The sequence below is a fragment of the Cetorhinus maximus genome, chromosome 3 (genome assembly GCF_964194155.1).
Source record: "Cetorhinus maximus chromosome 3, sCetMax3.hap1.1, whole genome shotgun sequence".
Lineage (NCBI taxonomy): Eukaryota > Metazoa > Chordata > Chondrichthyes > Lamniformes > Cetorhinidae > Cetorhinus > Cetorhinus maximus.
In genome coordinates, this window is record NC_135881.1 from 40953240 (window position 1) to 40980806 (window position 27567).

At 40.2% G+C, this 27567-nt stretch overlaps 1 protein-coding gene across 1 annotated transcript in view; it reads left to right on the forward strand.

The window, feature by feature from the left end:
* The first annotated feature begins 12655 nt into the window (after nucleotides 1–12655).
* Nucleotides 12656–27567, forward strand: part of LOC144677608 (kinesin-1 heavy chain) — a 125099-nt gene continuing 110187 nt past the window's right edge. Inside the window, exon 1 of the mRNA XM_078537649.1 lies at nucleotides 12656–13044. Within this exon, the coding sequence (XP_078393775.1) occupies nucleotides 12919–13044 (126 nt within the window). The 5' untranslated portion in view covers nucleotides 12656–12918. The remainder of the gene's footprint in view (nucleotides 13045–27567) is intronic.

Here is a 27567-nt window from a genome sequence, read left to right on the forward strand (position 1 = left end):
CCATTGAGTCTGCTCCGCCATTCAATGAGATCATGGCTGATCTGATAACCTTCAACTCCACTTTCCTGCCTTTTCCCCAGAACTCTTGATTCCCTTAATGATTAAAAATCTGTCTATCTCAGTCTTGAATGTACAAATTTAAACATCTCTCCACTGGGCTTTGGGGTTGGAGGTGGTTGTTTCACCATCAAAACCTTCCTCAGCATATGAGGTCTCTTTTTTAAAGTCCAGACTTTTAAGCCAGTATTGCCTTTATCATTCCTTCTCTCTATCCTCCATTGCTAACTTCTCCCTCTGGAGGTCAAGTTCAACACCACTGCTTCACACACCCATAGTAAAGAATTACAGACCTTCAGCTGTCTCCTTGGACCTTCCAGCTTCTTGCACGCCTATATTGCTTTAAATCACCCTCTACAGCCCTCTGCGGTAAAGAATTCCTCAGATTAACTACCCTCTGAGAGAAGAAATTCCTCCTCATCTCTATTTTAGATGGGCGTCCTCTTAATCTGAGATTATGCCCTCTGGTCCTAGACTCTCCCACAAGGGGAAACAACCTCTCAGCATCTACACTGTCAAGCCCCCTAAGAATCTTATATGTTTCAATAAGGTCACCTCTCATTCTTCTAAACTCCAATGAGTACAAGCCCAACCTACACAACCTCCCCTCATAAGAAACTCCCTCCTTACCTGGGATCAACCTAGTGAACATTTTGTATTTCTGTATTTGATTGTTAAGAAAAGGAGAAATTGAGTTTTAGTTTCACTTTAAAAGATGCCTGCATTTTAATGAAGATTTTATGACTCTTGCAGAGAAGGTAAAACAAACAAGGTAAAAAAAAACTGTGCTATTGCCTAGCAACAGAGGTCCACAGAGGGAGATCCACACATGTACACACAGAGACAGAGGGCAGAATTCTCCCCCCACTGGGGGGAAGTTCAGGAGCGGGTGCACCTCCGATCGGCACCCCCGACTGGGGGCACACCGCCATTTTACGTGACGTTCGCAAGGAAGTGTGCGGGCGGGGGAGGGGGTGGATTCCCTGAGCCTAGAGTGCGCTCTTTCACACATGTGCGCGAAAGAGCGCATTCATCTCCCTGAGGCTAAGTGCTGCCTCAGGGAGATTGGCTCCACAACAAAAAATCTTAAAAACAGAAAAAAAAAAATATTTCCCTGACATGTCCCCTCATGTGACACTGTCACATGAGTTGGGACATGTTCATCACTTTTAAATACACTTTTATTAAATTTTTAAAGACCTACATGAAACCTCATCCCGCCCGTGGATGAGGTTTCATGCTTTTTCCATTGCCCACCAGGGCTCCTGGCCTGCCCGCCAACCTTAAGATTGGATGGACAGGTCCACTAATTACTTTAATGACTTTGTCAATGGCCTCAATAGGCCATTGACAGGTTGGCGGGCATACAGCTGAGTTGGCTGAGCCCCCACCAACTTGAAAAGTGAAATGAGGTGGGGTGACGTTGGGAGTTCTGCCCGATGCCATCCCGCGTCATTTTACGTGTCGTCGAGTGGGCCCCGCCCCCTGCTCGCCGACTGGGAAATCCTGGCCAGAGAAAACTAGACAAGCAGTTTCAGTTCAGTTTGAGTTCAGTTGAAGCCAGGATTCCAGAGAGGCAGTTCAGCAGAAGGACAGATAGCAAGTCCCTAACTAAAGTTGAAGCCAGCTGTCAAGAAAGGCTAGACAGGAGAGGAAACTTCAGAAGCAGGTTCCAGAAACTAAAGAAGAAAGTCCCAAATCCAAGGGGGTGGAACAGGGAAGATCCAAAGAGGACAGTCTAGTCAAGGGACAAGGACTGAGATCTGAAAAAGGTTCAGTTCTGTGGAAGTGAAAGTAAGGAGCAGAGTAGAAGGCTCCAATCTTCAAGCTTAAAGAGAAGAAAGCTGCAGGATGCAGATTTAAAGCAATATAGGCGTGCAAGAAGCTGGAAGGTCCAAGGAGACAGCTGAAGGTCTGTAATTCTTTACTATGGGTGTGTGAAGCAGTGGTGTTGAACTTGACCTCCAGAGGGAGAAGTTAGCAATGGGGGATAGAGAGAAGGAATGAGAAAGGCAATACCGGCTTAAAAGTCTGGACCTTAAAAAAGAGACCTCAATTGCTGAGGAAGGTTTTGATGGTGAAACAACCACCCCCAACCCCAAAGCCCAGTGGAAAGATGTTTAAATTTGTACAAGCTCTTCCAAAGTTTGAGGGAAAGGATGTAGAGGCATTCTTTATTTTGTTTGAAAAGGTGGCTAAGCAAATTAAGTGGCCAAAAGAAATTTGGACATTGCTCTTACAGAGTAGGTTGGTGGGTAGAGCTCATGAGGTATATGCATCGCTGTCAGAAGTATCTATGGATTATGATGCAGTAAAAAAGGCTATCCTTAGTGCATATGAGTTGGTCCCTGAGGCATACAGGTAGAAATTTTGGAATATAAGAAAACAGCCTGGGCAGACCTATATTGAGTTTGAGAGGGTAAAGCAAAGTAATTTTGACCGTTGGATATGGGCATTAAAGAGACAACGTATGAAGCTCTTAGGGAAATAATTTTGTTTGAAGAATTTAAGGATTCACTTCCTCCTGTAGAACCCATGTTAAAGATTAGAGGGTTAAAATGGCTAGACAGGCAGCAGAGATAGCTGATGATTGAGCTGGTCCATAGGTTTAAACCTTTTTCCGTCATCCCCACAAACCTGAGAAGGATAGAAGGTGGAAGGAGGGCATAAAGCCAGGGAAGAAAAGGGACAGCTGGGAATTCCCAGGAATTTTCTTCTCAGACTAGAATGGAAAGTGCTGAGGGTGGAAATGAGATTTGAAAGCTTAAGTGTTTCCATTGTAACAAGATGGGAAATTTTAGGGCAGATTGCTGGAGATTAAATGGCAGACTTATTTCAGTAATAGGAACACCTAAGGAATCCTCAGGAAAGGTTGCATCAGAAAAAGAAATGATTGTTAAAACTGTAGCAGTAGTACAGGTGAAACATGATCCCTTAGAGCATATAGGAAAGGGGGATATGGTTCGGATAGACTAAAGGATTTTTCTTTGATTACTGATGAAGGAAGTCAGGTTATTAAAGGTTCTGAATGCTTGCCTGAAAGGGAGAAGTGTTCCCTTACTCCTCCAACAAAATAACAAACAGATTAAAATCTTGAGAGATACTGGGGAAAATGATGACACTGACTGGGTGGCTGATGATACAATTTGTGTTCCAGATAGTTTTATGAAGGAAAAAGTGTTAATGAGGGGTATTAGTGAAATTTATGAACTTGTTTCTTTGTATGAAGTCAACTTACAAAGTCACTTTGTAAATGGAATTGTTAGGGGAGGGGGACTGGTCCTAGGTCACCTATTGAGGAGGTGGATTTTATTCTGGGTAATTATTTGACTAGTGGAGACAGTAATGTGGCAACAACTGTATTCCAGTAGGCGTTTGATCATGCTGACCTTAACCAAATCCTGAAAACTAAAAATGAGATGCTTATTGCAGATAACAAGCAATTGAAGGAAAACCTGCTAATGTAGAAAACCAACTTTCATGTACAAAAGAGGAGTTTGCTAATGAGAAAAGAGAATTGGTGAGAACAATTGAGAAACAGTCACAGAAAGTAGAAAACCTGTCTGATGACTTGAAATGTCTAAATGATAAACTTGTAGAAGCAAATTTAACAAAGGTGAATCTTCAATTAAAACTTGATGAACTTCAAGCATCAGTAGTTGCTATGAAATATCGTGGAAAATGCCTTGAACAAGAAAAGGAATTGTTGGTAAATCTGAATAATTGGTTGAATGCAGAATTAAAAACCAAAACTAACGAACTGGCAGATTTGAATATGGCTAGGGGAGTGGAAGATCTATGGAGCTCTTTCAACAAAATGATCTGAGTGCAGTGGACCAATGCGTACCCTTGAAAAGCAAAAATACAAAACTTAAATGCATGCATGCCTAGTTAATGAAACTGTCAAGCAACTCATAAAGATAAATAAGGAATTTAGGGTCAGGAAATAAAATTACTTATAATTAAGATGGATTCAATACCACAAGGCATGCTAGGGTTTTTTTTTAAAAAGGCTTCAGAATGAAAATAAATGTTTTAAATAGAAGTAGCAAATAGTGGAAATACTCAGCAGGTCTGGCAGCACAGTGGAAAAAGAAACAAAGTAAATGAGCCTGATTTTAATCCATTCAAACCCATCCACTTAAAAAATCAGGTCCAATGTTTCAGGTTAATGACCTTTTGAATGTAAATCAACCTGAAAATTAACTCTGTTTATCTCTCCACAGATGCTAATGGACATGCTGAGCATTTCCAGCATTTTCGAATTTTATTTCAGATTTCCAGCATCTGCATTATTTTGCTTTTGAATATTATTTTTTAAAACTGAACATGGCAAGAGATACAAAGGATAATGAAAAACTTGTTAGTTATATTAAAAGAAAAATGACGAACTAAAAGTGAGATTGGGTGAGGGCATAACAATTAATGCTACACAGGTTGCAAAAGTGCTGCATAGTCCTTTTGCTTTAATTTTTACCAAGGAGTAGGGCAGGTAAGTTACTTAACTTTGAAAGATAGTAAATATGGAATCATGAAACTATTTACAATCTATATCAATGACTTGGATTCGGGGATAGAAGGTACTATAGCTAAATTTTCAGATGACACCAAAATAGGTGGGATAGTAAGTTGCAATGAAGAAATAAGAATTTTACAAATGGATATGGACAGGTTAGGTGAATGGGCCAAAATTTGGCAGATGGAGTTTAACGTGGATAAGTGTGAAGTTATCCATTTTGGTCGGAAGAATAAAAAGGTGACTTATTATTTAAATGGAGAGAAACTTCAGAATGCTTCAGTGCAGAGGGATCTGAGTGTCCTCGTGCATGAATCACTGAAAGCTAGTATGCAGGTACAGCAGGTGATAAGGAAGGCAAATGGAATTTTGGCATTTATTGCTAAAGGAATAGAGTATAAAAATAGGGAAGTGTTGTTGCAACTGTACAAGGCATTGGTGAGACCGCACCTGGAGTACTGTGCACAGTTTTGGTCCCCTGACTCGAGGAGGGATGTAGTTGCATTGGAGGCGGTTCAGAGGAGGTTCACTCGATTGATTCCAGAGATGCAGGGCTTGTCTTATAAGGAGAGATTGAGCAGTTTAGGCCTATACTCGCTAGAGTTTAGAAGGATGAGAGGAGATCTAATTGAGGTATATAAGATGCTAAAGGGGATGGACAAAGTAGACATGGAGCAGATGTTTCCCCTTGTGGGGCATTCTAGAATGAGAGGCCATAGTTTTAGGCTAAGGGGTGGTAGATTTAAATTAGAGATGAGGAGGAATTACTTTTCTCAAAGGGTTGTGAATCTGTGGAATTAACTACCTTAGAGTGCAGTAGATGCCGGGACGCTGAAAAAATTTAAGGAGGAGATAGACAGATTTTTAATTAGTAATGGGGTGAAAGGTTATGGGGAGAGGGTGAGAAATTGGAGTTGAGGCTGAAATGAGATCAGCCATGATCATATTGAATGGCGGGGCAGATTCGAGGTGCTGAATTGCTTACTTCTGCTCCTAGTTCTTATGTTCTTATGAAGGGGAGGTGTTGCCAATTTAATTTACAGGTTGTCTTTAGAATCTATCATTGGCCTCCCTCCTATTTTTAATTTACATGCTGCCCTTCAGCAACATCATCCAAAAGCACAGCATTAGTTTTCACATATGCGCTGATAACACCCAGCTCTACTTCACCATCACCTCTCTCAACTCCTCTACTGTTGATAAATTATCAGACTGCTTATCTGACATCCAATACTGAATGAGCAGAAATTTCCTCCAATTAAATATTTGGAAAATTGAAGTTTTGTTTTCAGTTTCCACTCCAAACTCCATTCCATCACTACCTACTCCATCCCTCTCCCTGGCAACAGTCTGAGATTAAGCCAGTCTGTTCACAACATATTTGATCCAGAGATGAGCTTCCAACCTCATATTTGTGCAAGTACTGAGATCACCTATTTCCACCTCTGTAACATCACCTGACTTCACCCATCTCTGTTCATCTGTTGCTGAAACCATCATTCATGCCTTCATTACCTTTAGACTCGGCTATTTCAGTGCACTCCTGGCTGGTCTCCATTTTACCCTCCGTAAACCTGAGGTCATCCAAAACTCAGCTTCTCCTATATCCCCATTCTTCCTGACCTTCAATGGCTCCTGGTCAAACAACGGTTTGATCTTAAAATTCACATCCTTTTTTTCAAACCCCTCCATGGCCTTGCTCCTCTCTATCTCTGTAATCTCCTCAATTCCCACAAACCTTCTGACCTCCTGTGTATCCCCGATTTTAATTGCTCCACCATTGGTGGTATTGCTTTCAGTTGCCTAGGCCCCAGGCTCTCGAATATCCTCCCACACCTCTCTGCTTCTCTACCTCCCTTTCCTCCTTAAGACACTCCTTAAAACCTACCTCTTTGACCAAGCTCTTGGTCATTGGACCTAATATCTTCTTCTGTGGCTCAGTGTCATACGTTATTTTGTAATGCTCCTTGAAGTGCCTCGAGACATTTCATTACGTTAAAGACGCTATATAAATTGTTGTAGTTTTCTTTGAGGCTGTAACAAAGGAGCTTGATAGGGGTAAGGCAGGAGATGTGCTTTACTTGGATTTCAGTAAGGTCTTTGATACAGTTCCTCAACAGATGGCTATGTCGGGACTTTCTTTGTTCAATATCTTCACATTGGGAGTGAATCTTCTGGTGGGTACCAGGACACCAATGTGGGGACCATATGTGGGTCCCAACCCAGATGGTGTGTGAGTGCTGCTTGTCTGTGTGATCTTCCTAGAGGCAACCAATCAATAGTTTTAAATCAGTTTTAAAATGAACAATTAATCTAGCATCAGTTGCCATTTACAGGAGTTCCAACCTTCTACGATCCTTTGTGGGAACAACTGTTTCCTAATTTCACTGCTGAAAGGCTTGGCTCTAATTTTTATATTATGCCCCTTAGTCCTAGGCTCCACGAACAGCATAAATAGTTTCTCTCAATCTAACCTATTTCCTTTATTATCTTGAAAACTTTGATCAAATCACCCCTTAAACTTCTAAATTCTGAGGAATACAACCCTAGTTTGTTTTATCTCTCCCCATAGCTTAATCCCTGGAGTCCAGGTATCATTGTGGTAAATCTCTGCTGCACTCCCTCCAAGGTCAAAATATCCTTCCTAAGGTCTAGTGCTCAGAACTGCTCACAGTACTCCTGGTGTGGTCTAACCAGGGCTTTGTATAACTAACTGAAGCGTGACTTCTACCCCTTGTATTCTATTCCTATAGATATAAAAACCAGCATTCCATAGGCCTTTTAGATTTATATCTGTACCTGTTCACGACATTTGAAAGATCTGTGTACTTAACCCCCATGTCTCTTTGGGCATTCACTGTTTCTAGCTTTTCACCATTTAGAAAGTACCCTGTTTTATCCTTTTCTAGGTCGAAAGTGGATGATCTCACATTTGCCTACATTTCTAGTACTGAGCCACAGCAGGAGATTCTGAATATACTTGGGAATTGGGTCGACAAAATTCAATCCATAGAAATGCAAACTGCTTCATATAGGGGCCAAAAATTCTGGAAGGGTTTCATTGGTTAAAGGAAAAGAAAATAATCTGTCTGGAGACTGAAACACCTAATGATCCAGTTTAACAATAAATTGAAACTGTCACAACATTGTTTGGAGGAAGTAAGTAAAGTAAATCAGATATTGCAATGTAATAAGAGATCGATATTGAGCTGAATGAATGAGACAACTCTGCTGCTTTATAAATCATAGTTGCGCCTGCATGTAGAATAATGTGTACATTTCTGGTCATCACAGTATGTGGAGGTGGTGATGTAGTGGTATTGTCACTGGACTAGTAATCCTGGGACCCAGGGTAATTCTCTGGGAACCTGGGTTCAAATCCTGCCATGGCAGATGGTGAAATTTGAATTCAATTTATAAAGTCTGGAATTAAGTCTAATGATGACCATGAAATGATTGTTGTAAAAACCCATCTGGTTCACTAATGCCCTTTAGGGGAAAGGAAATCTGCTGTCCTCACCTGGTTGCCCCTACATGTGACTCCAGACCCACAGCAATGTGGTTGGCTCTTTAAAAAAAAATGCCCTCTGAACAAGGACGATAAATGCTGACCTAGCCAGCAACATCCTACAATTGAATAAAAAAAAACAAAGGTTATTGAGAGGATACAATAGAGAGCAATCAGAATGATGGAGGGGTTTGATTATGTTGAGCAATTATATAAACTGTGCATCTTCTCACCAAAAATGAGAATGAGAAGTGAAATGATTGCTGTTTTTAGGGTTCTATTGGCGCCAGATAATGTTGACCACGACAAACTGTTGCTAGTGCCCGAACAGTAGAAACAAAGGACATGGCCTGAGCCTGAAGGGGCTTAAATTTAAAACTAATCAGTGGAAATATCAATTTCAGTAAGTGGTAAAGCTGTGGGACAAGCTCCCCAGAGAGATTGCAGAAGCATATGGAGTTAATTCGTTCAGCCACAAATGGATAGAATTCATTCAGAAAATAATATTTCAGGATACAGTATATGAGTAATTTGAGATAAATGTAGAATGATTAAGAGGAATGGGTGACTTTGAGCTTATGGTTTCCAAAACTTTTCTTGCCTCATCACTGAGTCTGTTGTAGATTGAATGCCATGGTTACTCACCAATTCCATTGTTGTATTATGTGACTACCAAGTTAGTGAAGGGTAAATTGGAAAATTGCAAACATTACGCCCTTGTTCAAAAAAGGTTGTAAGGACAAGCCCAGCAATTACAGACCAGTCAGTTTAACTTCAGTATTGGACAAGATTCTAGAGACAAGTATTCGGGATAGAGTTAGTAGTCACATGGAAAAAATTGGGTTGATAAGAGCCAGCATGGATTTCTAAAGGGGAAATCTTGTTTAACTAACTTGCTGGAGTTTTTTGAAGAGTTAACAGAAAAGGTCGGTGAGAGTAATGCTGTTGATGTGGTGTACATGGAATTTCAAAAGGCATTTAACATAGTGCCACACAACTGACTTGTGAGAAAAGTTATTGCTCATGGAGTTAAAGGGACAGTAGCAACATGGATACAAAATTGGCTGAAAAATAGGAAGCAGAGAGTAATGGTCAATGGATATTTTTCGGGCTGGAGGAAGGTTTGTAGTGGAGTGCCCCAGGGGTCGGTATTGGGACCCTTGCTTTTCCTGATATATATTAATGATCTAGCTCTTGGCGTGCAGGGGACAATTTCAAAGTTTGCAGATGATACAAAGCTTGGGAGTGTTGTGAACTGCGAGGAGGATGGTGTGGAACTTCAAGAGGACATAGACAAGTTGGTGGAGTGGGCAGATAGATGGCAGATGAAGTTCAATGTGAAGTGTGAGGTGATACATTTTGGTAGGAAGAACATGGACAGACAATATGAAATAAGGGGTGAAATTTTGAACGGGGTGCAGAAGCAGAAAGACTTGGGTGTCATTAAAAGTGGCAGGACAGGTGGGGACAGAGGGCAGCTAATAAAGCATATAGCATCCTGGGCTTTATTAATAAGGGCATAGAGTACAGGAGCAGGGAGGTTATGCTGAATTTATACAAGACACTCGTTAGACCTCAGCAAGAATATTGTGTACAGTTCTGGGCACCATATTATAGAAAGGATGTGAACACATTGGAGAGAGAGCAGAACAGGTTTACAAGGATGGTTCCAGGGATGAGAAGCTTCAGCTATGAGAATAGATTGGAGAGGTTGGGACTGTTCTTCTTGGAGAGAAGAAGGCTGCGAGGAGATTTGATAGAGATGTTCAAATTCATGAGGGGGCTGGACAGAGCAGATAGGGAGAAGCTGTTCCTACTCGTAAAAGGATCAAGAGTGAGGGGGCACAGATTTAAAGTGATTTGCAAAAGAAGCAAATGTGATACGAGAAAAAGTTTTTCCACACAACTAATGGTTCGGATCTGGAATGCACTGCCTGGAAGAGTGGCGGAGGCAGGTTCAATCGAGGCATTCAAGAGGACATTAGATGATTATTTGATTGGAAACAATGAGCAAGGGTACAGGGAAAAGACAGGGCAATGGCACTAGATCATAATGCTCATTCGGAGAGCTGGTGCAGACATGATAGGCCAAATGTCCTCCTGCTGTACCGTTATGATTCTGTGAACTAGATAGGCGATGATCTTTTTCCATCTTAAAAATTCTACATTCTAATGACGACAGTATTGATATGAATTGACAATTGTCATTTAATTATCATGGAACCATACAATGTTTGAGCACAAAAAAGGGCCATTTGACTCCTCAGGTCTTTGGTGGTGTTTTCTCCACAAACCACCCATATAATCCTACTCTGCTCCTCATCCCCATTAATATTCCACAGCTTCAAGCAATGACCTAATTCCCTTTGAAAATAAATTATGTCTTTTCCTTAGGTTTGCCAATCCTCCAAGATTCCTGGAGCCTCCAGGAATTAATTTTTAATATTCTGATTACTGCTGTGACCAACCCAGGAGAAAAATCATAAAGACATTATAATAAATCGTGCAATTTTTTTTCAGTTTCTTTCAGCATTTATTAATTGAACAAAGATTGCAGATGGGCTATAAAGATTGTTTGACAGTAAGTTATATAAGCATAGGAACTGGAGTAGCCCCTGATTCTATTCAATGAGATCAATGATTGATCTGTGGTCTATCATCATCCAAATGGGTAAGAAAGAGCATACCTACTTTACAGTTAGCCTAGGAAGGTGGTGCACTGTAAGGATAGGTGTGTTGACAACAAATGGCAGGAGTATGTGAACATAAGAAATAGGAGTAGTAGACCATACTGTCTCTCAAGCCTGCTCAGCCATTCAATATTATCATGGTTGATCTTCTGCCTCACTTTCCCACTTGCTCCCCATATCCCATAAAATTGGAGGTGGGGGTAGGGTGGTGGGAGGCATGAGGTTATTTGATGAAACCTCGAGAAATACATCCAGCTACAGGTGGCACCAAACTTCTGCTTCATACATGACTTATTACAGGAATTCCACATTTAAGCCATTCCCTTAGAATTTTCTAACAGTCTCTTTCATTACATGGAATAAAAGGAACAGTAGCAATATGGATACAAAATTGGTTGAGTGACAGGAAAGAGAGAGTAGTGATTAATGGATGTTTTTCGGATTGGAGGAACGTTTGTAGTGAAGTTCCCCAGAGGTCAGTGTTAGGATCCTTACTCTTCCTGATATGAATGACCTTTGCAGATGATACTAAACTTGGAAGCATTGTAAACTGCAAGGAGGATAATGTAGAACTTCAAAAGGATATAGACAGATGTGGTCAGAATGAGTGAATTTCAGTTAGGTAGATTGATTGGAGAAGCTGGGACTGTTTTCTTTGGAGAAGAGAAGGTCGAGGGGGGAGTTGATAGAGATATTCAAAATCATGAGGACAGAGTAGATAGGGAGAAACTGTTCCCATTGGTGGAAGGATCAAGAACAAAAGGGCACATATTTAAGGCAACTGGCAAAATGGAGACATGAGGGGAAACTTTTTCACAGGCTTTGCCTGAGAGTGTGGCAAAGGCAGGTTCAATCAAGGAATTCAAGAGAGAATTGGATTATCTGAAAATGAAGTATGTACAGGCCTATGAGGAGAAGGCAGAGGAGTGACACTAGTTAAATAGCTCCTTCTGAGAGCTAGCACACGCATGGCCTTCTTCTGCGCTGTAATAATTCTGTGATTGTGATTACTAGGGTTGCTAATCCTCCAGGGTTGTTCCAGCTGGAGTTTCCAGAAATTAGCATTTAATATCCTGGTCACTATTATGAGCAACAGAGGAGGTAACTCATAAGGGCATCAAAAACATTTTGTCATTTCATCAACACTTTGTCTATTAGTTATAGAGGCATTAGAAAATGAGGGCGGGAATAAAGTCTATTTGACTGGGAGGTGAAGTTACAGGCAGGAAGTCATATGATGAAACCTTCACACATATGTCCAATCAGAATTAGCAAACCTGTTAATTATCCATCGTTAATTTTAATTTGGTCAGTGGGCTTGTTTGCTTTTCAGGGTGCCTGGCAGAACGGGCCAAAGTCTGCGCACAGAGCAGGACAGGGCTATTAAAGGGCAAGCCTCCAATCCTGTAATGAGTCATGTGATTGAGGGTTGAAAGGGTTGAGTGGTTTACTCTCAATGCTGTCATCGCAGCGGATCTCGCGATATTTGGCTCCAGATGACATCATCTTCTCCACATATTACCCACAGAGAGCGGGGCGGCTCCAGGCTCCTGCTCACGATAGCAGTACTCACCGCCTTTCAATCAACTCAACATACTATTGGTCGTCCTTCCTTTTTGGGGGAAAAAACAAATTGTTCTCACGAAACTCTTAAAAGCAAAGTATGAACGACACCCGTCAATTCTTCCCGCTTCCTACTCGGGTTGGGAAGGGGTGGGGGGGGGAATAAAGCAAACACCGCGCGCGTGCACAATTAGGCGGCAGGGCATGGCACGCGCGTGCGCAGTTGGTCGGCGGAACATGAGCGGGGAGAGCAGCCGCGGGGATTGTATGGGTAGGTGACGTCACGGCCCCGCCCCATTAGTCCCGCCCTCCCCGCGCGCTGAGTGAGAGCGAGGCCGCGGCTGCGAGACGGGTGTTCGCCGGTTTAATGGCGGCCATGTTGCATCGGAAGTGAAGTGAAAAGGGAGAGAGCGGAAGAAAAAAAACAAAGTCGCCGTCAGGATCGGGAACCGGCTCGCCACGCTCGGCGGAGAGACATCAACCACCGATCAGGAGGGTGAAAGAAGCAAAGCTGTTAGTGGGGGGGAAAGTTTAATTTGTATTATTTTTGAAAATTTTCCCCCCCCATACAATAAAAAAGGACAATGGCGGATCCGGCAGAGTGCAGTATAAAAGTGATGTGCCGCTTCAGGCCCCTGAATGACTCGGAGGTCCATCGCGGCGATAAATATATCTGCAAATTTCAAGGGGATGAAACTGTGTCGGTCGGGGTGAGTTGTTTTTCTTGCTCCGGCGCTGTCATTCTTCGTGTGTTTCTAAAGCCAGGTTATTTTCAGTATTTTATGTGTTACTATAGACTGTTCAAGTTTGAGCTGTGCGTGAGTCTTCCTTTGAAATCGGATGCAGTATGAGATTGAAAGGGTTGGGGCTGTAAAATATAATCATCTGTCAAGGCGTCTCCCCCGAAGTGTGCCTGTTGTTTTAAAAACTTCTTCCAGGTCTACTACTGCTTCGCCCTGATATTTTATTTCTACCGTAGAAATCATGATCTCTTTCACTGCCGAAATATTGGAAAATGCCACGTCTTATCTTGGAGTGATTAGATAGCATAGCGTAGGGTGTGGATATTTTAAATTGAGGAAAACGCACTGTAAATTTTGTCCTCTGAGTAATGTTTAGTGCTTGAGGCGAATGGAATGAGCCCGAACTTGACATTTAGGACGATCTTTTACTTTTTGGGAGGGAGGGTGGGTGGGAGTGACAGTTATTATAGTTCAGTACAAATATCTTTCAGTAATGAGCCCAAGCTTTCTTTAAAAGGCACGAACTTCTTTATGCATTGATTTAATCAGAATTTGAAGTCAGTCTGGTAATTATTTTGAATCGCGTTCAAATTGAGATTACCCTAATCAAATGGTATATGTTGCAAGCTGGAACCAGTTCTGCTGATCTAGAGTGTTGAGTTCTCCACCCTGAAAGCTGTTATTGGGCATGATGGAAGTTGGGTAGTGTTTTAGGAGATGATGTACTAATAAATATGATTAAACATTTTAAAGTTCTGATTTATAAATTTTTAATAGGTAGCTACTTGTAATTGTTAGTAAAGACTGACTTTTCTTGTGATGTATTATTAGGCTTAGGTGATTTTTAAAGTGCAAGTATGCTGACCCAAGATTGTCATATGGGAAATTTCTAGCTTGATCTCCAACATCCCTAATGTAAAATTTCTTCTAATTTTCTCAAACATCAGGATCAAACAGCTATTTTCAAAAAGGAAATAAATGTTTTCGATACATTCTGACTGGAATTGCATGTTGTCTATTTAGATTTATTTACAGGTTTGGAATTGCATGTTGCCTGTTTAGAGATTTATTTACAGGTCTGGTAAACAAAAGGGCTATGATTTTTTGAGGTGCCACCTGTTTAAGTAGATAAACTGTTATTGGTAAATTTCTTGTCTGAAATCCTCAAAACGTTTAATGGGAATTAATGATCAATTAATTTTCTTGAACTTTTGCAGTTTTGTGAATTTATTTCAATTTTGTATAGAAAGTACAGTAAACACTGCTCAATTTTATGGAATTTCTGTGCTGTTTAAAAGTTTAGTGCTTGAGGTGAATGGAACCCAGTTCTAGAATTATTAATTAGATGCAAACCATAACCCCAGCGGAAAACCCATGTGAAGTGGCACCAATTTAGTGCCTTCTGTAATTCTCAAAAGAAGCCCAATTTAATTCTCAGGAAAATATATGCGTTACACAATGCATGGCCTGGAGAGTTGAAAATCTTTACTACCTCTGACCTAATGAAATGAAAGTCTGACATCAGTAACTGTAGTACAGTACTTCTATATTGACTTTTGCAATTGAAAAGCTGTATGGGTGGGCAGTGATATTGGAAAATGACATAGGCATTCAAAGAATGAAATCATAATAGCTAAAGCAAGCCAAGAAAAACTGTTCTTTTTGGAAATGCAGTATATATTCACCTCTTCCTGTCACATGGCAGAAATTTTATACAAGGAGGACCTGTCAATTAAGCAACCTAATGACATAGAAAAACTAAGCCATAATTGAAAATGCAATCCTAACCAGTCAAAACTAATAGGTAGCAGGATATTGACACCCCATACTGACAACAGCCACATAGAGATGAGAAAGAATTGCATATCCTATCTCCAACAGCTCAAGAAAGTAGTTTTTTCCTAATTGGGCTTGTGTTATAATAAGTATAAAGTAGCGTGAAAAGTCAAGGGGTCAGTGTTCATTAGCCTGAAATGTGTTCTAAATGATGAGTGAAAATATACAAATATTGAAAAGCAGGCATCGTATGTACAGTTAGTTGGTGAAAAAGCTATGTTCAAATCTGGACCAAACTTTTTAATTGTTTCATTTCAACCTAGTATCCAATGGAGGGAGTAAATGTTTATCACTGTAATTTAGGCTGATCGAGGGTGTATGCTGACAACACTATTGCCCATTTCTTTGGGCTAATGTACTAGAGCCATTGATCGTGGAAAGATGTTTGGAATTGTAGCATACGGTTTCCTGAAAATGCACATTGTCCCCCAAAATCCTGAAATCTTGTACAATAAAAATTAACTGATTTATTTTGTCACTAAATCTGTGGTGCTGTTTATATGATTTCTTTCAGGTTAGAAGCTTTGGGGGGGGGGGGGGGTTTGTGACGATCAATGTAATATGCTGCTCTTATCACTTTTTTCCTATGAGAGCAAATAGAAGTCACCTAAACTGTTTCCCTACTTTGGCAATCGCCCACCAATGGTAGCTTTCCCAGCTTGCCGTTAGACTTTACCTGTATGGTGAGCAGTTGTGGCTTGCATTTGGCTAATATTTGCATATGGCTAATGTTTGCCGATCATAATCCTTTAAACTTATCCTATGATGTCAGTACAATAGCATTCAACTTGAAGCATCAGTCTCAATGTGGAAAATACAAAGTGAGATGTTTTCTCTGTAAAATACAAGAATCCCTTTGCATCTGTACAGGAGTTTTGCATCTGAACGTTCAGTTGAGACTTTCTGACAAAATGTTAGAATATTAACTTATGGTCTTTTTATTTAAAAAATCTTGCTAACCATCTGCTGTTCATCTTAACCTCTGACCTGAATCTGCTTATTGAAAATCAATTCACATCTTCTAAACTTAGGGCCAAAACGTGTATTTTTAATGTTCGTCTTTCCTCTTTCCTCATTTCTGAAAGTGGTGATTTATGTAGGTTAAAGCTCCCTGTCTGCTAGTAGCTTTCAATTGCCCATTCATACTTGAGCTTAAATAGTAATTATCACCATGCTATTCAACTTTGAGAGACTGTTATAGTTGAGCAGTATCCTATTCTTGTCTGCTTCTGATTTTCACCCGCTCAACACATGCACTTTCCAGCGGGGGTCACTGGATAGCAAATAGGAGTTGGAATTCTGGTTCATTTAACCCCCACCTTTTTCCCAGCTTGGGCCATTAATATTAATTGTGGTCCAACTGATGCCTTGGTAGAGAGAGTTTCACTCCTGATGTGGATAACCTGTGTGAAGATACAATGGTATGATTCTCATGGCCATGTTTTGTTTAGGTACTGAGGTAGAACAATGGCCTGGCTGACTCTTTTAAACCTGCATCTGGTTTGGCGTAACTACACAAGGCAAACTGGACAAGATCACTGTGATGACTCTTTTCACCTTTTCTCATATCTTCCTTGGTGGACAACTGTATTTTGCTTTTGAACTTTGGAAGTTTTTTGGTCAGCTTCAGTTTGGTATAATTGGTAGGATTGTTGCCTGTTAGAACATAAGACCATAAATAGGAGCAGGAAAAGACCATTCTGCCCTTTGAGCCTGCTCCACCATTCAATGAGATCATGGCTGACCTACTTCAACACCTTGTTCCTTCACTATCCCTCTATCCTTTGATGTTTTTAATATGTAGAAACCTATCAATCTCTGTCTTGAACATACTCAAGACTGAGCCTCCACAGCCTGCTGGGGCAGAGAATTCCAAAAATTCACCACCCCCTGAGTGAAGAAATTCCTCCTCATCTCAGTCCTAAATGACCTGCCTCTTACCCTGAGACTATGTCATCTCTTCTAGATCACCCAGCCAGGGGAAACATCCTTTCTGCATCTATCCTGTCCAGCCGGTATGAATTTTGTTTGAATGAGATCACCTCTCATCCTTCTAAACTCCAGAGAATAAAGGCCCAGGCTATATAGTCTTTCCTCCTAGGACAACCCCTCCATCCCAGGAATTAGTTTGGTAAACCTTCATTGCACCCTCTTTGGCAAGTATATCTTTCCTTAAGCAAAGAAACCAAAACTGCACACAACACTCCAGGTGTGGTCTCACCAAGGCTCTGTATAATTGTAGTAAGACATCTTTACTCCTATACTCAAACCCTTTTGTAATAAAGGCCATCGTACCATTTACTACCTTAATTGCTTGCTGTACCTGCATTTTACCTTTCTATGAGTCGTGAACAAGGACGTCTTAGATCCTTTGAAATTCAACATTTCCCAGTCTCTCGCCATTTAAGAAATACTCTTTCTGTTTTTCCACATTGTGTTTCATCTGCCAAATTTTTGCCCACTCAACTTAGCTTCTCCAACTTCCTTTGAAGCGTCGTTGTATCCTCGCAACATGCACTTCCATTTAGTTTTATGTCATCTTCAAACTTGGAAATATTGCATTTAATGCCCACATTCAACTCATTGATATAGATTGTGAATAGCTGGGGCCCTAAGTACTGATCCTTGTGGTACCCTGCTAGTTACAGCCTGCCAACCTGAAAATGACCCATTAATTCCTACACTCCTTTCTGTTCATAAACCAGTTCTCAATCCATGCCAGTATATTTCCCCCCCTCCCTCCCCCCTGAATCCCACGTGCTCTAACTTTGTTTACTAGCCTCTTGTGTGGAACCTTTATCAAAAACAAAAATCTAAATATACTGCATCCACCAGTTTCCCCATTATCTATTGTGTTAGATAAATACTCCAAGGTTCGTTAAACATGATTTTCCCTTTCATAAATCCGTGTTGACTCTGCCCAATCTTACCAGTGTTTTCTAAATGTCCTGTTATCACATCCTTTATTATAGATCCTAGCATTTTCCCTGCAACTGATCTTAGGCTGAGGTCTGGAGTTCCCCATATTCTCTCTTTCTCCTTTCTTAAGTAGTAGGGTTGCATTTGCAATCAGCAGGAACCATTTCAGAGTCTATAGAATTTTGAAAGATGGTGACCAATGCATATTCTTGCATCTCTACAGAAAGAGTTGACTGTGGAGATAGATGTATTGGTCATCATCTTTCAAAACTACAGGGGATTTATCTACTTTAAGTCCCATTAATTTCTCAAGTACCGTTTTTTTCACTAATGTTAAAATCTTGCAGTTTCTCACTTACACTAGCCCCTTGATTCTCCATTTATTTCTGGGAGGTTTTTGGTATTTTCCTTTGTGGAGACAGACATGAAATATTTGTTTAGTTTCTCTGCCATTTCCTTATTTCCCACTTACCCATTATAAATTCTCCTGACCCACATTTGTTTTTGCTAATCTTTTCCTTTGCACACACCTATAGAAGCTTTTATAGTCTGTTTTTATGTTCCTCGCTAGTTTACTCTCATTCTATCTTTCTTCATCTTTCTCTTGGTCCTCCTTTACGAATTCTAAAATGCTCTCAGGCTTACCATTTTTTGGCAACTTTATGCATCTCTTTCTTTGATCTAAAAAGATCCTTGATTTCTTTCATTAGCTGCGCTTTGAGCACTTTCGTTTCCTGGGCTTTTGTGCGTTAAAGGAAAATATTTTTGTTGTATACTATGTATTAGTTCTTTAAATGTTAGCCATTGCCTGTCTACTATCATACTTTTTAATGTAGTTTCCCAATCCACCACAGCCAATTTGTCCTTCATATCTTCATAGTTTCCTTTGTTTAGATTTAAGATCCTAGTTTCTGATAGAATTTTACATTAAGTTTTAAAGTGATAGAACTATATCATATTATGGTCACTCTTTCCTAAACGCTCCTTTACAACAAGATTATTAATTAGCCCTTTTTCATTACATAATACTAGTTCTAAAATAGCCCATTCCCTAGTTGGTTCCTCAACATACTGTTCTAGAAAGCCATCTCGAGTATGTCCCAAGAATTCATCCTCCACAACATCAGTACTAATTAGGTTTACCCAGTCTTTGTTGATTGAAATCTCCCATGATTACTGTGTCACCCTTGGTTTGTGCCCACATCAGGATTTGGGACTCCAGTGTAGTTTTATAGAAGTTGGAATTTCTATTCTTTGGATGAAACATTAAATCGGGGTCCTGTCAGCTTGTTCAGTGGATGTTAAAAGATTTTGTGGCACTATTTCAAGGAAGGAGTTTGCACATGGTCCTAATCAAATTTTCTCCTTTAAAGCAACATCATCAAAAACCGATTAACTAATCATTGTGGCATCTTGCTGTGCACAGCAGTCACTGCACTTTATAGTTCACCTCGATGTGAAGTGCTTTTATATTAATATTCATGACTAATTTCATGATTCACAGCACTACTGTGAAGAAATTGTTCAAAATTGTAAAGTAAATTTACACCTGCCATGTTTCTTAAACTTGGTACACAAAATAGTTGATGGAAAATCTTAAAATTGAGCAGAAAGCATATATTGTGCACCAACTCCACCTGAAAGCAAGGTTTTGCTAACCTTTGTTTTTGAAACTGCTAAAAACGTGTTTGTTCTTTCCATTATCGTGTATGTTTCCATCTAAAATTATTGGAATATTTTGCAGTTTAGGCATAGATGATCAGTCTATTTTAAAATTTTTGATTTGACTTGTTTTCATGATATATAGACCATTTAGCTTTTGAATTTTGATTGTTTTTGTTTTCTACTTTAGATTAGGAGAAATAAACACGAGAGGACATGGCTTTAGGGTGAAAGGGGAAAGGTTTAGGGGGAACTTCTTCACTCAGAGTGGTGAGAGTGTGGAACGAGCTACCATCTGACGTGGTAAATGCGGGCTCACTCTTAAGTTTTAAGAATAAATTAGATAGATACATGGATGGGAGAGGTCTGGAGGGTTATGGACTAGGTGCGGGTCAATGGGACTGGCGGAATAATGTTTCGGCACAGACTAGAAGGGCCAAATGGCCTGTTTTCTGTGCTGTAGTGTTCTATGGTTCTACTCCTGCAATCTTGCAGCTACAGCAAATCACATGAATATAGATGAAGACCATTTTACCTATTGTAGCTTACCTACTGAAAATATTGTCGTTCCCTTCGTCACCCAACCTAGAAGTCATGATGTGTGTGGAAAAGAACTGTTCAGATTTCCCTTTTGTGAAATTGAATCAATCTATTTTTGACCCACTCTACAGTTTCATCCCAAAATAGTATTTATACTTCCTGCACTAGTTATTATCTCGCATAATAATGTGAGGGCCCTATTAGTTGTCCCCATTCATTCAGGTTTTCCAGCATTAACCACTGATTCACGTGATTGAATAGCTCATTCTGTTCTAGATTTTTACCTATGCTTGGGGGATGGCAGTCAATTATTTTGTCCATTCACAATATCTTATTGGTTTATGCAGATTGACCATGTCAAATTCCATTTCGGTTACATGGGATTCTGCTGTTTTAAGGATCAAATTCTGCTGTTGCAATCATTTTCCTGTGAAAACCAGTTGGTAGACATGTTCGTAACTCGGTCCACTGGCATTAAGGACAGCCTCTTATCTTGGAGCTTGATTTGTCCCGTTCAAAAATGGATTTTGAATTATCGCTAATGGTTTTATGGCATATTCCAATTTGATTCCAATGACTTCCTACCTGACCAGAGCATCGTATAGTTCTAACATAAATTTCTTGACTTTTGACTTTGTTTGCTTGAATGGCTGCTTTTCGTTGAAACAACATATTAACAGCTGTATCCACTTGAACCCATTCATCTCTTTAATACTTCTTCAAAGTTTGAAGAGGTCAAACCATGTGCACTAACATCATAAATTACTGTATTTCGTTAGAGAATTAGGCAAAATAAACTTATTTTTAGTTTTCATGTAAGGTAGTTGTGCAGCAGTCAGTGTTTGCCTAATTTTTGTTTGCACTGTGTAGCCGGTAGGTCAAAGTGGATTAATCTGTTTCACAGATTGGTATTGGATTATTTCTGTGATTTTCATGCTGGTAGACAAAACACTGTCAGCTTTTTAATCATTTGTGCACTTTAATTAAAAAAAAACCTCAATCATTATGAGGACTTCATTATTTGCATGCTACGTTACAAGATTTTTGTGATTTAGCAAAATATTTCTTTATAGTAGCACATAATTTTAACTAGTAAGAATTTTTTGCCCTGCTAATAACCTGTATGTTGCATTGTAAATATTAGATGAACTGGCTGATTACTAGCTGTGTTACATTATTGGAGAGTCTATAAATCATTTCAATGTTAGTGAATTCAGAGCTTACTAATAATTATAACAAATATGTAACTAGTTGGGATTAATCACAGTTTTAGTATTTTGTGACAGATAATGTTACTAAGACAACATTTTCTAATAAATTGATTTAGGGTATTGCTGGGGAAGCGATCTTTGCAGGGAAGTTATAGAACAAATGCCAGCTGAAACCCCACAGCACATTTTAGGTTACAAATAATTTTTAGTACTACTCTATTGGATTTCATTTTGTGATTTATAATTTTCTTCGAATGAGGGTTTCGATGGCAAGGCCACCAATGATTGCCTGTCTCTAATTGCCCTTGAAGGTGGTGATGAGCCACCTTCTTGAACTGTTGCAGGCCATGTGGTGTAGTTACACCTGCAGCACTGTTAGGGAAGGAGTTCCAGGGTTTTAACCTAGCGACGGTGATACAGTTCCAAGTCTGGATCGTATGTGACTTGTATTGTCACTAGTTGTGCTACGAAGATTGTTTAGTTGCACTGTTAAACGCTGAATACAATCAGAGGGGGGGAGAACATCCCTTTTTCAAAATAAATTTAGAATTATCCCCGCTGGATTCAAATTAAAATGTTCTTTTAAAATAAAACAATTAAATTCCCATCTGCAAAGGTCATCATTTGACCTATTATTATCAAATGACGTGGATGATTTCATTTTGTTTTTCAAAACTGCTTGTGGAACTTTTGGATATATTTACATTTGTTTTTGCCAAAAAGCATTGTCATTCACTATTTAATGAAAGTCACAGAGCTGATGGTAACTGGACTTCTACAGAGCAGACTTGGAATCTTGATACTCTGTTTAGGATGGAGGTTGGTGTACCAACACGTGGATCTATTGCATTTCTACACATTGCTTCTGGTTTATTTTTGAATTCAGCAAGGTCAGTGATGTCAGTGCTGCAAAGTGGATCAATTGGCACCCAGTGTTCCCACTGGCATTTTGAGGTCAGGTCTAGCATAGGCTAAATAAAGCACTCTCGATTATGTCTGGATATTGACTTCAGAAAAGCACCCAATGCACTATGATAATATTTCTATTTTGCATAGAAGTCATTCTTGTGACCTATCTGCCAGTGGATATTGAATTGTTAGTTTTAAAATGGCGATCCCCTACTCTCAGGAATTTGGTTGAGAATGGCAGGCGCTATGTACATGACATTGATTCATTTAAGGTGTGGCACGCTTAGTATGGCATGACATGCAACTGAAGTTTTTAATATTCCTATAATCTACCCTGTTTAGTTTTCAGACTACATTAGATACTGCAAATAATTTTACAAACATTCAGTTTATTTTTTGAGAGCCAGTGAGAGAAGAACTCGATGGTTTCAACTGAACCAGAGTAGTAAATGTAGATGTTGACGACCACATCTGACATTTTATGTCTCATATTTCCACAGACATCATGTAACGGGGAGTGGAACTATTCTTCCATCAGTCTCCATGCCCGTAATTATCAATTTTGTTTGCTCAGAACATTTAACCCATGTTTGGTATTGTATTTTGTAATTTGTTAACCTCTTTTTATATCACGTGTCAAAAATTGTTCTATTAATGAAACTCAGTACTATGCAAGTTATCGCTGAATTGTATTGTGTAGCTCACTAAGCTATTGCAATAAGATAAAATAACAGGGTTTCATGCATTATCTTGCCACTTAAAATAAGACAAAATTGAATCAGAGTTAGATGCTTCAGTTTACATTGCCTGTATGAACAACTTTAATTTTAAGTTTAGCTGATTTAATTAACCATGGAGGGAGAAAATTGCTTTTTTTTTGTGGTTGACATATATTAAACTAATTCTGGCTTTTGAGCATCTGCTATTTTAATCCACTGATGGGTGTGTTTTCAGTTACCTAAACCCTAAATTCTGGAATATCCTCCCTACACCTCTCTACCTCTCCATCTCTCCTACCTTGCTTTCTTCTTAAGGCACTCTTTAAAGCCTACCTGTTTGACCAAGCTTTTGGTCATCTGGCCTTGTATCTCCTTATTTGACTGTGTCCTGTGAAGCTTCTTGGGACTTTTTTTGTGTTTAAAGGCAGTGGCACCTTGGTATTGTCACTGGACTAGTAATCCAGAGGCCCAGGTTAATGCTCTGGGGGCCAAGGTTTGAATCCCACCACAGCAGATGGTGAAATTTGAATTCAATTAAAAGTCTAATGATTACCATGAAACCATTGTCAATTATCATCATAACCCATCTGGTTCACTGCTGTCCTTTTTAGGGAAGGAAATCTGCTGACTTAACTTGGTCTGAACTATGTGACTCCAGATCCATAGCAATGTGGTTGATCTTAAGTGCCCTTTGAAATGGCCTAGCAAGCCACTCAGGTTTAACAAACTGCTAAAAAGTCTAAAAAGAATGAAACCGGATGGACCACCCAGCATCATCCTAGGCCCTGGAACTGACAACGCTAAAACTTTTCCCTGTCGATGCTGCAAAGTTCTCCTTACTAAAATCTGGGGGCTTGTGCCAAAATTGGGAGAGCTGTCTCTCAGACTAGTCAAGCAATGGAATCATACCTTGCAGACAATGTCCCAGACGCCACCTCACCATCCCTGGGTATGTCCTGTCCCATTGGCAGGACAGACCCAGCAGAGGTGGCGGCACAGTGGTATACAGTCGGGAGCTAGTTGCCCTGGGAGTCCTCCAACATCAACTCTGGACCCGATGAAGTTATGACATCAGGTCAAACATGTGCAAGGAAACCTCCTGCTGATTACTACATACTGCCCCCCCTCCCTCCCCAAGCTGATGAATCAGTGCTCCTCTATGTTGAACACTACTTGGAGGAAGCAGTGAGGGTGGCAAGGGTGCAGAATGTACTCAGGGTGGGGGTCTTCAATGTCTATCACCAAGAGTGGCTCGCTAGCACCACTGCAGACCGAGCTGGCTGAGTCTGAAAGTACGTAGCTGCTAGACTGGGTCTGCAGCAGATGGTGAGGGAAAACATGCTTGATCTCATCCTCACCAACCTGCCTGCTGCAGATGCTTCTGTCCATGCCAGTATCTGTAGGAGTGACCACTGCACAGTCCTTGTGGAGACGAAGTCCTGCCCTCACACTGAGGGTACCCTTCATGTGTGTGGCACTGCCACCGTGCTAAATGGGATAGATTTTGAACAACTAGAGACTGGGCAACGATGAGACACTGTGGGCCATCAACAGCAGCAGAATTGTACTCGACCACAATCTGTAACTTCATGGCCCGGCATTTCCCCTACTCAACCATTACCACCAAGCCAGGGGATCAACTCTGGTTCAATGAAGAGCGCAGGAGGGCATGCCAGGAGTAATACAAGGCACACCTAAAAATGAGGTGTCAAATGAGGTGAAGCTATAACACAGGACTACTTGGTGCCAAACAGCATAGGCTGCCAGTGATAGAGCTAAGCGATCCCACAACCAGTGGATCAGAACTAAGCTCTGGAATGAGGAATCAGAGACTGCATAAGTGAAGGTAGCAGTCTGAGAGCTTTATCCTATGTCTAGTCAGACCCCTGATATTCCTTGGCTAATGTTAGCAGTAGCTATGTGCGTTTTACTTGAACTTGCTCACAATAGCATCATCTCTCAGTGCTACATGATGAACAAGCTCTGGAGTGATGAATACTGCACAACTTCAGTTTAGTATTTGGATTTTTCAACCGCTTCACGTTGACGTAATGGACTTTGAAGCAGTTATCAGCATTTATGTACCACCTTATCACGTCCTCAGACCAGCCCAAAGTGACCTGCTTGAGAACCACTAGCATTCCTTAAGTCCAGTTACTGTTAGGCAAGCAAACAAAGCAGCCAGCTTGCATGTAGCAAGTTCCAAAAATAACACAGAATTAATGACCACATACAGTACCCTATTTTTGGTTGTATTGAGAGTGGAACGTTGCCAGGACACCTATAACTCTGACCTTTGATTATTGCTTGGGGTGAATTCAGAAGATCCCAATCAGGAGAAAGAATCTGTGTTTAACACGTTATCTGAAAGACAGAACCTCCAGTGATGCAGTATTCTCCCAAAGCATCAATGTGATGGATTTTTTAAAATTGCTTTTAGGATGTGAGTGACAATGGCAAGGGAACATTTATTGCCCATCTCTAGTTGTTCTGAGGGAATTGAGGATCGACTCTCATGGTATAGACTTGAATTATAGAATCATAGAATGAAATAACACAGGCTTTTTGGCCCATTGTGCCTGCACTGGCACTTGGAATATAACTAATTGTACCATTCTACTCCTGCTCTTTCTCCATATCTCTGTAAATCCGTTCCCTTCAATTAATTATCTCATTCCCCTTTGAAAATTACTGTTTAATCTGCTGCCTCCAGTTTTTCAGGTTGTGCATTCCAGATGACAACACTTCACTAATATTTAAAAAACGTTTCCTTGTGTCATCTGTGGTTCTTTTGTCAGTCGACTTAAATCTGTGTCCTCTGATTACTTCTCATATGGTTTATTGCCACTGGAAATAGTTTCTCCTTGATTACTCTATCAGAACCTTTCATGACTTTGCATGTCTCTACCAAATCTCCTTTTAACCTTTTCTGCTCTAAGGAGAACAACCCCAACATCTCTAGTCTCCCCATGCAACTGAACTCCCTCATCCCTATTATCAATCTTGTACATCTCTTCTGCGCCCTCTATAAGCTCTTGACCTCCTTCCTAAAGCATGGTGCCAGAGTTGAACACACAAGAACATAAGCAGTAGCAGGAGTAAGCTATTCAGCCGCTCGAGCCTGCCCCACCATTCAATAAGATTATGGCTGATCTGCCCCAGGCCTCAACTCTTTTGTGCCAGCTCCTCATAGCCCTCAAATCCCCAATATGTTCCCTTTTTAATGTTCTACTTTTACTTTTATATTGCCTCTACTCCTCCTTCCCAGCAAAATTGTATCACTTCACATTTTACTGCGTTAACTTTCAGCTGTCATGTGCCTGTCCATTTTCCCAGTTTGTCTATGGCCTCCTCAAGTTTGTTACTATCCTCTTCTTTGTTTCATATCATCTGTGAACTTATGTCCTGTATAACCATGTCTAGGTCATTAATAGATATCAGAGCTGTGGTCATAATACTGACCTCTAGGGAATATACTTAAAAAAAAAACTATTCATCACTATTCTCTGCTTTCTGCCTTTTGCCCAATTTTGTACACATGCTGTGACTGCCCCTTTAATCCAATGGATTTGAATTTTGCTAGCAATTCTACATGAAGGCCAGAGCAGCTTTCAAGGTGATATGATTTATTGAACTCAGTTGTGCAATTGGCCATGGTGAGATTTAAACATGCCTGCTAACCCAGTACCATATCCAGTAGGCTAAAATACCTGTGACCCAAATCCATAATGGAGTTGGAACTCCAGAAGTCTGGCTCTGGTAAGAATGCTAACAATTGAGCCAAGCTGACCCTTGTTCTCTAAGTATAACTGGATTGCCAGCAATAGCTTGGAATATATTATATAATGTCAGTCCAGCATTCTGCCACATAGCTCTTGTGATTCTTATACTCTGCAGGCTCATGATATGATCAATAGGATGTCAATTCTTGTGTTTAGAATGCTTCCAGGATATGTTTTGCTTGAATTGGTAATGATCTGTTCTTGCTCAATGCATTCTTTGAGGAGGTCAATAATAATTAAAATAAATAATTTCAGGGGTGATGACAGCCCTGGCAGCCCATTCATTAAAGTCTTGCATGAACATTTTGATAGTCATGGTGATGTTGCAATGATCATATCATCTAATTTATAATGAAACTACTCCTTCAACTTGTCTTGCTTATCATTGGTGTAATAGCACTCGTGGTCTAGTGATAGTCAGTTATCAGGCATTCACCTATGTCATTTTGCAAATTAGCTTGCTAAAATGTAAATCATGGCCCCAACACCAGTGATCTGTGGTATTATTTATTCAAGCAATCCAGAAGAAGGTAAGTCATTGCTACGTTTCACAATGTGACATTCTGGAGCCAGGATAATGTTATAATGTCATTGTGAGCCAACTCTTGTGCTGCTGTCTTTTTAAATCTTGTCTACAAAAGAATTCCATGAAGACGATCGATATTTTTTATTTTCTTCCTTTTATGATTGCAGCGTAAAAGATTTGGCCTATCAACTTTAGCTAGGGCAGCATTTTGCGGATCCTGTCCCACCACCAAAAATGCCAGCAGGGGAGGCGGTGATGTAGTGGTATTGTCACTGGACTCGTAATCCAGAGACCCAGGGTAATGCTCTGGGTACCCGGGTTGGAATCCAGCCACAGCAGATGGTGGAATTTGAATTCAATAAATATCTGGAATTAAAAGTCTAATG